This window comes from Chelon labrosus (assembly GCF_963514085.1).
Source record: "Chelon labrosus genome assembly, chromosome: 4".
Taxonomy (NCBI): Eukaryota; Metazoa; Chordata; class Actinopteri; order Mugiliformes; family Mugilidae; genus Chelon; species Chelon labrosus.
In genome coordinates this window covers 4,921,073-4,933,445 of record NC_140340.1, presented here as the reverse complement: position 1 = coordinate 4,933,445, position 12,373 = coordinate 4,921,073, and the positions used below count along the sequence as shown (strand labels likewise).

General features: G+C 42.4%; 1 protein-coding gene across 8 annotated transcripts in view; it reads left to right on the top strand.

The window, feature by feature from the left end:
• The window catches only part of LOC311486721 (band 4.1-like protein 1), an 86,573-nt gene extending 75,601 nt beyond the window's left edge, over positions 1 to 10,972 (top strand). For all 8 annotated transcript variants that reach the window (XM_084542689.1, XM_084542688.1, XM_084542691.1 and 5 more), the window contains 6 exons: positions 1,984 to 2,112; positions 6,491 to 6,550; positions 7,278 to 7,373; positions 8,232 to 8,312; positions 8,418 to 8,534; positions 9,784 to 10,972. In XM_084542689.1, coding sequence (XP_084398815.1) covers positions 1,984 to 2,112; positions 6,491 to 6,550; positions 7,278 to 7,373; positions 8,232 to 8,312; positions 8,418 to 8,534; positions 9,784 to 9,789 — 489 coding nt within the window. In that variant the 3' untranslated portion in view covers positions 9,790 to 10,972. The remainder of the gene's footprint in view (positions 1 to 1,983; positions 2,113 to 6,490; positions 6,551 to 7,277; positions 7,374 to 8,231; positions 8,313 to 8,417; positions 8,535 to 9,783) is intronic.
• The last annotated feature ends 1,401 nt before the right edge of the window (positions 10,973 to 12,373 follow it).

The following is a 12,373-nucleotide window of genomic DNA, read 5'->3' as shown; positions in this document are numbered from 1 at the left end:
AAAGCCAAAAGCTACAAAGAATGAAGTGAGTCCCTTATCACAAGCTAATCTGCTGCCTTCATCCATCATGACGATAAGAGCTGGAAGTGAATGTATATGCCGACAACAGAACCTCATGTCCACTGCCGCGATGATCAAGTTTGAATGGTGATTTAATAAGGAAGCGTACTTGTAAATAATGTACCGTATGTGCCGTTATTTTATTCTCTCGAGCCTTTAAACTTGAGCCATCTTGCCTCTGGCCATAATTACGGGCTAAAGACGTGAGTTTAGCCAAATATTCAGTTCATGTGACTGATGCTAGATCCATGTGCAAGCAGACAACAGTGAATACAGAAGCAGTCAACTTGAGCAAAAGGGAATTTTTCAGGAGACAGCTGGATTTAAAGCTGGTAATGGCTTCATTTTATGCCTCTTAGTCATTGTCAGAACCTTAAATGATGAATCTAGAAACGGAGATACTGCTCTTCCTTTGGTTGGCCACAGAATGCTTCTTTCAGATAAAACGGATCTCACTGGTCGGCGGCAGACAGCAGCTTCTGAAACCTGCTGAGTCAGTAACTGTTAGCGGGAGTTTTGTTAAGTCAAAGTTGGAGCCACAGCAGTTATGTGCAATAACAAATTATAAGCAGGTGGGGTCATCAAGATTAGTATAAAAAAAAAAAAAAAGCTTCTGTCGGACAGAGGTTTACTCTAGTTGGACCCAGTCGTGGTTATCCCACTAGCTAGCTTTCACTTGATCTGCAGTGGCTCTGTCTTAAGCTGTCTTTGTTTCTCTGAAGCAGAACGTCTCTTAACAGCTTCCAGAATTTAGAGAAGTGCAGTTACTGTGACTTTTTGTCATAGTTTTATATTTTACTGCAAATTTAAACAGCTGCTTGCACATGAATTCCAAATTAGTATGAGACGGAGGTGTCATACTAATGTTTGTTGTTTTGCATTTCCCTAATAGAGGTATATTAGATATGCTCCTACGCATCATCATACAGTCTTTTGGACTTTTTGTGTCTGGTGTAACAGCATGCCGCATTTTTAGAATAAATTGCATGTACAGTGATTTGGATCCGTACACATTCTAGCTGCAAGCACAAGGATGACACTCCTCTCCATGTGCATCGTCGTCCAAATGACCGTAGCTAGGTTGCATGATATCAGAGCGGTGACCCTGTGTGTGCCTGCACCAGAAGGAGCTCGCAGAGAGAAGGCCTCTGCCGAGCACAGCCTCGGAGGAGGAGCAGGAGAGGGACACGGTGGCTTGCATGAGGGAAATCCACCTGGGCATCGAGCGCAAGTGCTCCAGCATGACGGTCAGCTCCACGTCCAGCTTGGAGGCCGAGGTCGACTTCACCGTCATCACGGACCTCCACCCCGGCGCGGAGGACTTTTCGAAGGGCGTGTCCGAGCTGGGCGAGAGGGAGCGGCAGCCGGAGGTGGGCCGGGAGGACTTTGAGGAGACCTCCAGGTTCTACTCGGCCCGTCTGATGGGCTCCAGGGACAAGTCTCCCATGGAGGAGACGCTTCCCGAGGAGGGAATGCATCACCATCATCATGAGGTAGACAGACGGACGTATTCACCCTTCATCATCATCACCACCACCCACTGGATTCACCCCGCCTGGCTGAACTTGATGCTGTTTATTTATTATTTTCTATTTTTTGCCCCATTTCCCATTGTTTGAATTGTGTTACCCTTTATAGTTAAATTTTGTTTTACGATTCTTAAATTGCCTTTGTTGATGTATTCATTTCTAATTTTTTTGTCTGTGAAGTCAGTATTTCTTTGTATTCCCAGTCATTGCATCATCATTTGCATGTTGTCATCGAGCCAGACACTCCTGTATATCCTTTAGGTGTTGCTGCATTCATTGCCTTTGTTCTGAAATGTGTGCTCCCCATCAGCAATGGGTCCCGAGTCCTCCGGGGGAAGAGGAAACTGCTGGCCGTTGATTGACTTTCGCGTCCTGTTTGTGTTTTTTAACGCAGCCTCCCGTGGCAAAGAAAGACCCCACCGCTGTGAGCGTGGCCCACAAGCTGAAGAGGGCTGACACCAAGACGGAGACGCACACAAATGGATCAGAGGTCCACCCCAACATCATGAACGTCTCAGCGCAGGTAAACCGACAACTAGAGCAGAGAGCAGCATGAGCACAGTGAGCCAACCTCACCGTGCACTAGCGCTTTAGTCAGTGAGTCGCAACATAACGGTCATAAACCTCCTTCAAAGCCTTTACCTATTTTTTTAATAATGATCAGGCATAACATTATGACCACCGTCATAATATTATGTAGGTCTCCATTGTGGTGACTCATCAGAGAATGGACATGGGCCTTCTGAGGGTGTCCCACAGGTACTTGATCAGTTTGGGATCTAGTAAATTTGCACACCTTGTGCTGTTCTTCATGTTTTTTTTTCAGTTGTTCTTAAAGCGTGTCATTGCTATGGGGTGGGGGTGCCTGGTCTGGTCTAGGTGGGTGCTACATGTCTAAGTAACATCCACACCAATGAATGCCAGGTCCAGAAGTTTCCCAGCAGAACATTGAATTGTCACAAGATGGTCAATGATATTTACTTCTCCTGTGAGTGGTTTTAATGTTGTGGCTGATCGGTATATTTAACATTTGGTTAAAATGACATCCTGCCATAACATTTGTACTGATAAATGTAAGTAATTAACAGAAATAAAATGAAGGAAATGTCCTACTGTGTTCACATGGAGACGAAGAAAAGGAATGAAAAAGAGGAATTAACAAGAACACTGATGACAGGATTAGAAATACGTATTAACACGACTAATCCTCGATCTTTACCACTTTTATCCAGCTCAGAATGCCAGCTATGAATTTATGTTTAGACTAAACGTTCATTAATGGAACAGTTTGACATTTTGGGAAGTGTCTATCTATATAATAACTCATATAACTCTCATATACTGTAGAAAGCTACAACCAGCTGCACCTACCAGAACATCTTAAAATGAATCATATTGTCTTAGTCTGCACTTCTTTTTCTTAGTCATAGTATATTGCCTTGAAGCCAGAAGAACCACGCCGTCCACAAAGTTTTTTGGAGTCTGGGATCTTATTATGTTCTGACAAAGATCTGCTGGGCCAATCATCAGTTGGGCTGGTTTTTATGCAGTGATGGACAGAAGATTAACAGTCATATGTCATCTGAGTGCCGTGGTGTTAAATTAGTTTGAAACTAAATGGCTCTGATTGGTTGAAACACGCCCCGTGATAAAATGTGTTGTGTCACCAAGCTCATATTCTGATAAGAACTGAGTGCGGCTACACCAGGCTTAGTCACGGTACATTTAAAGAAAAAAACAAAGCTGACTTGTTAGGTTTCTTGAAGATGTTTCACACCTCATCCAAGTAGCTTCTTTAGCACAGGAGTGTTCCCGTTGCCCGTGCCACTAGTTCTATTTGAAGGCAGCATCAAAGCTACATGTTCCACAGAGTCGTTTGATTCATTTTTCATTTTAAAACTACATCAGCTCAGAGCTGAAGACTTTTTCCAGTTTTGTGCATGTTTGCAAACCACAAATTAACATTTTTTTTTTGTTGTTGTTGTTTTCTGTTGGATTAACTTCTGGTGTTTGAGTTTGTACTTATAAAGGAGTGGTGAATGTCAACACAGGCCGAGGGCAAAGTGCGTGGACCGTCACATGTATCCATATATCCTGGGTGACCTTTAATACTATACTATGCATAGTTTACCAAACATAAGAACCCCTCTGGCTCACGTCGGCCTTGTTACCGTCATTGTTAACTTTGTGCTGTTAACAGCTTGACATAAGCAGCCATAATTCATATTCTCTTCGTATCCTGTGAACTTTAATGTACTTGGATGAGCAGCAGTTGGCCAGTTGTCCTGAAGAGCTCCGACACTTTTATTTGACTGCTTGACAACTTGATTTTTCTGTAGAACAAACAAGATATTCCATGTTTGTTTCTGAGCCTCAGAGGCGTTGATCAGTGCACCTTTAGCAATTAAATTATTTATTTGTAAAGTTTATTCCACCACCACACTGTACATACAGAATGGCTTATATTTTCTAGTTATTTTTCCTCCCTATATTTTCTCAGAGTATGGTTATTCTTTTGTATATTTTTGATATATATTTTTTTAATTTTTGTATTTGTGTTTTCTGTGCTTTTTTGATAACCTTTTCCCTGTTCAAAGTCGTCACTGTCTTTCTGTATATATATTTTTGCCAAATTCTGTGCTACTGGAACAAGGAAATTTCCCACACGCGGGATTAAATAAACGTCTTATGTCTTATGTCTTTAGACGGAGCTTCTTTAAGCTAAGCTAACCAGCCGCTGACTGCAGCTTCAAATGTCCCTCAGACACAGAACTGATGTAAATGATGAAATGAAACTTGTCTGTGCATACATGAGGATTAAATGGAATAAAAGCTATGATAGCTTTGATTTACACTTTTTCCAATGCTCAATAAAAACATAAAACTTCTTCAGATACCAGGGTCAGAGCAGACCTCAGCTTGTTCTGTGATTCTTCTGAAGAGAGGACACTGGAGCAGTCAGGTTCAGACGTGAGGAACAGAGTCATAGGCGGTTTAGACTTCTGTGTCACAGTCAACGCCTTATAACACAGGTTACACTGTCATTTAGATTCACTTTTCACCAGCAAGTGGATTTTTAATTTTTAGGACTGAGTTCATGTTTCATCAGATTAGTTTCTTTCTATATAAAGTCTACATCTTCTTTTAGTTCTGAATTCATTTGCACATTATTGGATTTCTCACATATCCACACATGCACGTAATGTTTTATCCATAAATGCCGGCACATTAAGCTACAGTGTTGGTAATGAGAGCAGTTGAGGATGATGCATACATCAAGATTAATTTCATTCCAGTCTACCAAACAGACTTCCAGTGAAGGTTTTTCCACATTTTTTTTTGCACAGCCCTGGAGCCCCGATCAGACGAAGACACACTTTCTTTGGGCTACAGTGACACGACAGCCATATTCCCCAGACACAGATGACTTAATGGCGTCGTTATGGAGTGATTAAAGTATTGACAGGGTATTAATGAGGATGATGAAAGCAGGTGCGAATCCCATTCATCTCCTAGAGGCAGGGATTTGAGTGTCGGGCTGGCAGTCCCGCAGGTGCCTTATTAAAATGTAATCATGGCTGGGCTCTTCAGCCATTCAGCTAATGGCGTGGATGAGACTCAGGCGCTGATGTAGAGAGGCTGTCTTTGAAGTGCCACATCAGCGTTGAGTCAAATTTTCAAAGATGCCAGAGTAAGCCTGGAGAGGAGTCTGAGTGTGTGTGTGTGTGCAACAAATGCAGGGTGACGTCATCTATAGGCAGCTCAAGATCTGCAGCAGCGACGTGGGACGGCCAGCAGAGGGAGACATGAGTTCTCTGAACTGCTGCTCTGTGCATGCTGAATGTGTTTGAACTGCAGTAGAATTAGTTTTATATGATAAAGTGATAAAGTGAATCTTTTGAACATTTCGAGCACTCCTCTACGTTGATTTGAGAAGGTTCTCAGTCATCCAGGCCGTGGTATGCTAAAGAAAGGTTAAAGCCGGACTTGTGGAGTCACTCACAGATGTCCCCATTTAAACCCCAACTCCTCCACCGGCCCCTCAGAACTGAAGAAGCTACTCGGATGAAACGTCTTCAAGAAGCTCTACAAGTCCAGTTGCCTTTCCTCTGATGTTTTGGATAATGATAGAGCTTTCATTTACACTTTACACGTTGGTTGGACTCATTTCATTAAGACGTGTTTCTTTCTGTGTGCGGTCTGCAGGTATTTTTAGTTCTGGATTCCTTTTTCACGCCGTTTGGATTTCTCACATATGCGTACATGCAGGTGTTATCCCTAAATGCTGACGTTAAGCAACAGTACCGGCAGTGAGAGGACGATACAGAGTTAAATCAATCTTTTTAAAGTGAGACTACAAACCAACTAATCCACTCTTTTCAAAACTGTTTTATAATAAATTGATTGAATTGTGGCGGCACAGTGGTGTAGTGTTCAGCACTGATGCCTCACAGCAAGAAGGTTCTGGGTTCTAATCCATGGGCCGACTGGTTCCTTTCTATGTGGAGTTTCCATGTTCTCCCTGTGTCTGCGTGGGTTCTCTCCAGGTTCTCCAGCTTCCTCCCACCGTCCAAAGACATGCTGGTTAGGTTCATTGGTGATTCTAAATTGGCCGTAGGTGTGAGTGTGAATGGTTGTCTGTCTCTCTGTGTTAGCCCTGAGGTAGACTGGAGACCTGTCCAGGGTGGACCCCACCTCTTGCGTTTTATTCATGTCTCCTGTCAGTGGTTTTAATGTTATGCCTGATCGATGTAGCAGAGCTTTGACAGCTAATAGCCACACTTTCCCTCATGTAGTTAGTGAAGACCTTAAAACATTTTTTTCTCTTTCTAACATAATGACTTTTGTGCTTTAGAAGGTTATTAAACACGTCTAATAAAAGCCGTTTCTCTCTCTTTCAGGACCACGGCGTCGTCAACCCACGCGAGGCTCCCGCTGCCCTTAAAGAAAACGGCTCCCCGGTAAGCATCACTATGTTGGAAACACATCAGAGTGACAGTGTGTGTGTGTTTGTGTTTGTGTGTGTGTGTCTGTGCGTGGTAGCACAGTAAGAGCCTGCAGCCATTCTCCTTCTTCTTCTTTCTTCTTTTGTACCCTTGGCCTTTATTTCGTATCTGCCTGAGCAAGTGTAGAAATGAATAATTACCTGTCCCCAAGGTTCACCTGACTTGATTTGATGTTATAATGACTCTGAATGTTATAATGAATGCACGCTTCTATTAGTGTTTGGAAGGAGAAAGTTTAATTTTCCTGCAAAAAGAAATTAGATGCCAAAGTTAATTACACTACAAATGTGATGTTTTAGCGACACGAGAAATAATCAGTCAGAGGAGACTAATAAAATGGACATCTTGCATTATGGGAAATGTAATTTGATCCGCATAACTGACAAAAAGTCATCACATCCCGGCCTCCTAAGCTTCAGTCCTGACAATTATTAAAAAGAAATAAAAAAATATATATAATATTCCGTGGAGTCAGTATAATTAGTGCTCAGAGATTGTTTGACAAATATCACACTAATTAAATTACAGCACCTATCACAATGTGCTCTCCACTGTCCCGAAAGAGCCGGAGTCTGCGATCGTAGCGATGTTCCGTGAGGTGTAAAATGAGCAGAGACCCTGACGGTGCTCTGTGTGTCGTGCCTGAACCCGTGTGTGACTGACTGTAATGAATGTGCTGCAGGTAAAAGTCAGCATCCAGGAGAGGGAGTCCGTCGTGTCCCCGCTGACCATCACCGCTGAGAGCGTCACCTCGGCAACCACAACACAAGTTACCAAGGTGACACATCATCTGTTCCCATGGTTACACTTTAATGACCGACGCTTGGAGTCTGCACCACCACATCTGTATCCTAGTGTACCATTTTTTTTTTTCCTTTACGTGTCTCCCGTTTTTGTCAAATTGCTGGAATAGATAGACTAACAAAACACATTAAATACCAATCAGGCATAACATTATGACCACCTTCCTAATATTGTGTAAGTCTACCTTGTGCCTGAGGGTGTCCTGTGGTGTTTGGCAACATAAAGTTGTTATGGGGGGGGGGGGCTTTGAGGGGAGGGGCCTCTGTGGATCATCCCACAGATACTTGATCAGTTTGGGATCTAGTGAATTTGGAGGCCAGGTCAACACCTTGTGCTGTTCTTCATGCATCCTGCTGGGGATGGCTGCTGCCATCAAGGAGTGTCATTGCTATGGGGTGGGGGTGCCTGGTCTGGTCTAGGTGGGTGCTACATGTCTAAGTAACATCCACACCAATGAATGCCAGGTCCAAAAGTTTTCCAGCAGAACATTGAATTTTAACTGTTACTTCTCCTGTCAGTGGTCATAATGTTGTGGCTGATCGAATATGTCTCATTATCTCATTGTTCTGTGATCCTCAGTTAGGAGTTATACAGGTTAAACATTCTGTTCTATCTATTTCCACTTCCTGAGCGGTTTTATCTCTGTTGCTGTTTCTAATAAGTGTCTGCTGCTAAATAACAAGTGTGTTTAGAACAAACAAGAGGATTAACTGCAATAAAAACCACGATACCTTTGATTTCCACTTTTTTCATCCTACAAGGGGAATTTTTAATTGTCGTGGTCTGAGCTTCTGTTTCATCTGATTTGTCTCTTTCCGTGTGCGTTCCACAGACTGTGAAAGGAGGCTACTCCGAGACCAGAATCGAGAAAAGGATTATAATCACAGGAGACGACGATGTGGACCAACATCAGGTGAGGGGCGTCACAGAAACACTGCGGCGCTTGTACTCGATTGTTGAGTAGGTCACAATAGGGCGCTGGAGGCTTGTATGTGAGGATGGTGTTTTATGTCCCCAGGCGCTCGCCATGGCAATCCAAGAGGCCAAGCAGCAGCATCCTGACATGCTGGTGACAAAAGCAGTGGTTATCAGGGAAACAGAGTCTCCCACTGAGGAGCTGCAGCACAAAGCCGAGGTACGCTGCAGTTAGGCACAGAGTCACAGTTTAAGATTTATTTTGTGGAAGACATACAAAAGAACAACAAAGACACATTAGAAAGGGACACAAATAGGACACTGGAGACTTATAGATAGACAACTTTATTGATATGTGATATATTGTGTATATTTATATGTGAAGATGGCGTTTTATGTCCCCAGGTGAGAAAAGACATTGATGCAAAATGCATGCAGAAAGATACACGACTACATCATATGTATAGACATAAAAGGACTAGAGGGGATGCAAAATGACTACATACCGTAGACACATAAAAAGACATAAAGGGATGCAAAATATTGTATGCAGTGCAAAGGAATGCAAAATGACTACATCCTGTAGAAACATAAAACAACTAAATGGGATGCAAAATGGCTACATACAGTATAGATATTAAAAGACATAAAGGGATGCAAAATATCGCCCTGCAATGCAAAGGAATGCAAAATGACTACATATCGTATAGACAAAAAAAGACACGAAGGGATGCAAAATGCTGTATGCGATGTAAAGGAATGTGAAATGATTACACCCTGTAGAGACATCAAATGACTTAAGGGGATGCAAAATATGCAAAATGGCTAAATACCATATAGACAAAAAATTACTCTATAATGCAGACACATAAAATGACTAAAGGGGATGCAAAATGCTGTATGTGATGCAAAGGAATGCAAAATGACTACATCCTGTAGAAACATAAAACAACTAAATGGGATGCAAAATGGCTACATACAGTATAGATATTAAAAGACATAAAGGGATGCAAAATATCGCCCTGCAATGCAAAGGAATGCAAAATGACTACATATCGTATAGACAAAAAAAGACACGAAGGGATGCAAAATGCTGTATGCGATGTAAAGGAATGTGAAATGATTACACCCTGTAGAGACATCAAATGACTTAAGGGGATGCAAAATATGCAAAATGGCTAAATACCATATAGACAAAAAATTACTCTATAATGCAGACACATAAAATGACTAAAGGGGATGCAAAATGCTGTATGTGATGCAAAGGAATGCAAAATGACTACATCCTGTAGAGACATAATATGACTAAAGGGGATGCAAAATAATTTCATACCATACAGACTTAAAATGACTAAAGGGGATGCAAAATGGCGAGATACAATATATCCTTACGAAATGCAAAGTGAAGCAAAATGTCCACACATTTGTCCACATTCATGACAGCTCTATGTGTTGTGGTCTTGTTGCAGTCCTGATTGGACATGGTGGCCCCTGAGACGGGGGCGGGGGGGCACAGGAGACGACCCTCCAGCCCTGTGTCTCCTGCCCTGCCCTGCAGAACGCCACCAACCCAATAAAGAGGACTATCTACCCCACTGTGTACACACCGACACAAGAACAGACTGCGTTCCATGAAGCAGTAGACCTCCACTCCTGTCCCTTTAGACAAACCAACTGTGACTCGGCCTCTGACCCCCCACCCAGCCTCCTGCTCAGTCCCGGGCCGATCCCACCTTCCTCCATCTCCTCATGGAAACCTATTGGATTCAACACGTATGAAACTTTTCTTGCATATCGCTAAACCTCACATCATTTCAACCAACGAGTCCTTCCCTTCACACGTTACTACTTCCTATTTAAAGGCCACAAATATCTGCCTTGTGTTCCTGTCACATATGATATGAAAATAAGAGAAAAGGTGGGTTGGCTGAAAGTATGGGGACAGCGCCGGTGGTGTGGGTGGGGTGGGGAGGTGTCAAGTGGCGAGAGGCAGCCTTTTTGCTTGTTGTTGCCACCTCCTAGCCGTGACACCTTCAGTATAATCAACTGCTGTCTTATTAGCTTTTTACATTTTTATCTATAGATGATCTAATTTATGTTCAGTGTTTGCTTGTTTATGAAATATGTATAATATCAGATGATTATAATCTGCATGGTTCGATTAAAAAAAAAAATAGCAGAGGGAATGAAAACACAATACTCGGACATGTCCACATTCGGGGAAGCTGTGTCATGACGGGACCGAACGCCTGCTGAGAAAGTGCAAAGAACTCTGGGCCAATAAGTCATGGACTCATAGAAATGTTGATGGACTGTTCTGGAGGACATAAAGACACTTCCTTCAGTGGAGAGCTGGAACTGGTCCCGGTCTCCAGTATCCAAACGTCACACTGTCCTCGTCCCGCTTCACTGTCACTGTTTCATTTTGGTGTCAGCTCGCTACCAACATACATAGATGCTGGTCACACGGTCCGGGCGCAGTTTTAGGATTTTTAGAGACGTTTTAATATAATGTTACACTGTATCTAAGAATGCATATGTTGTTTTGTTTTGTTTTTTTTTTTTTCTTTTTCTTACTTGATTTTAATGACCTCCATTGTGAAACAGTTCATTTGATATTCCTGTGTTTTTGGACATTTCGGTCTTAATGTGTGAACATGATGTGACGACCCCCCCCCCCCCCCCCCCCCCCCCCCCCCCCTTTAACTTTCACTGGAGATCTAACGGCATTGAATCAGAGGCTTCTCACTCACAACTAGAGAGTAGTTCACCAGCTTGTGTTGAGTTGCGAATGTGTCAACAGCATAGACTGTATATAAATATGGACGACGCGTCCCCACTTCCTCCAGACTCACTCGCGTTTTCGTTTAATTAATACTGTGCTCGCCTCTACCTCCACCAGTTACAAGGAAACGTTTGATTATACACTGTACTTTCTGTAATATTTTTCCAACTCTCATGGCCCCGCGGGTCCACTTCACGGAGCGGTTGGCACGGCAACTGATAGAATCATCACGATGTCACATCCTGTTTCTATAGCGTTGAATAACTAACTAAAACGAAAAATTGCCACTTGAGTATGCATCAGCGATATATTAACTACCTAAAACAAAACTACTTGGCGTGTATTTTAGTGTTTTAGTTTTGCCCAAGTCCCACCCACTAACATGGAGGGGGTGGAGCTTATATGACCTTTACTGCAGCCAGCCACCAGGGGGAGCTCTACTTGCTTTGGCTTCACTTTAGAGGAGCTGTTCCGTCGTCCATCTTTATACAGTCTATGGTCAATATCACCATCGCAGCCATTGCTTTAAATTTTTTAAAAACACATTTTTAAAAAAATGTTTTCGTTTAAAATATCCTGCCACTTTTAGGTGATGAATTCAAGTCCAATACTCTTCTCTTGTATTATTATTATTATTATTATTATTTAACTGTGTGACGCTCCACTGTGTTAAACCTGTTTAACATGTTTTCTGCAGGTACACAATTAACTAAATCTGGAAATGATGCTAATGAGAGCTAAAAAAAGAATCCACAAAGTCGAGCCGAAACGGGGAGCTAAAAGCTAAGAGGGCTGTAGAAAACGTTCTGAATTTACAGGATATGACGTTTGGTGTTTTTATCAGAAATGCCAAACGACTAATGTTAACCCCTTGAACCCCGTGCATTTGTCGTATGTCAAAGCCGCAAGCTCTCAAGTTCTACGTAGGTTCCTTTCAGGTTCCATATGACTCATTTTTTAATCTAAAACCGTCAGCTTTAAACAGCAACGTTAAAAGTTAAAGACTTTTTTCCAGTTGCATGTTCGCAAACATTGTCTGAAAAGTTCAAAACCACAAGATTTACATGGGGACTTTTTTTGTTTGTTTGTTTTCTGTTGGATTAACTCCTTTAACTTCTGGTGTTTGAGTTTGTGCTTATATTTATCAGAGTGGCGAACGTCGACGCCTCCGTGTTCCCCCTTAACAGACAAAGCCGAGGGCGTAGTGCGTGGACCGTCACATGTATCCATATATCCTGGGTGACCTTTAATACTATACTATGCATAGTTTACCA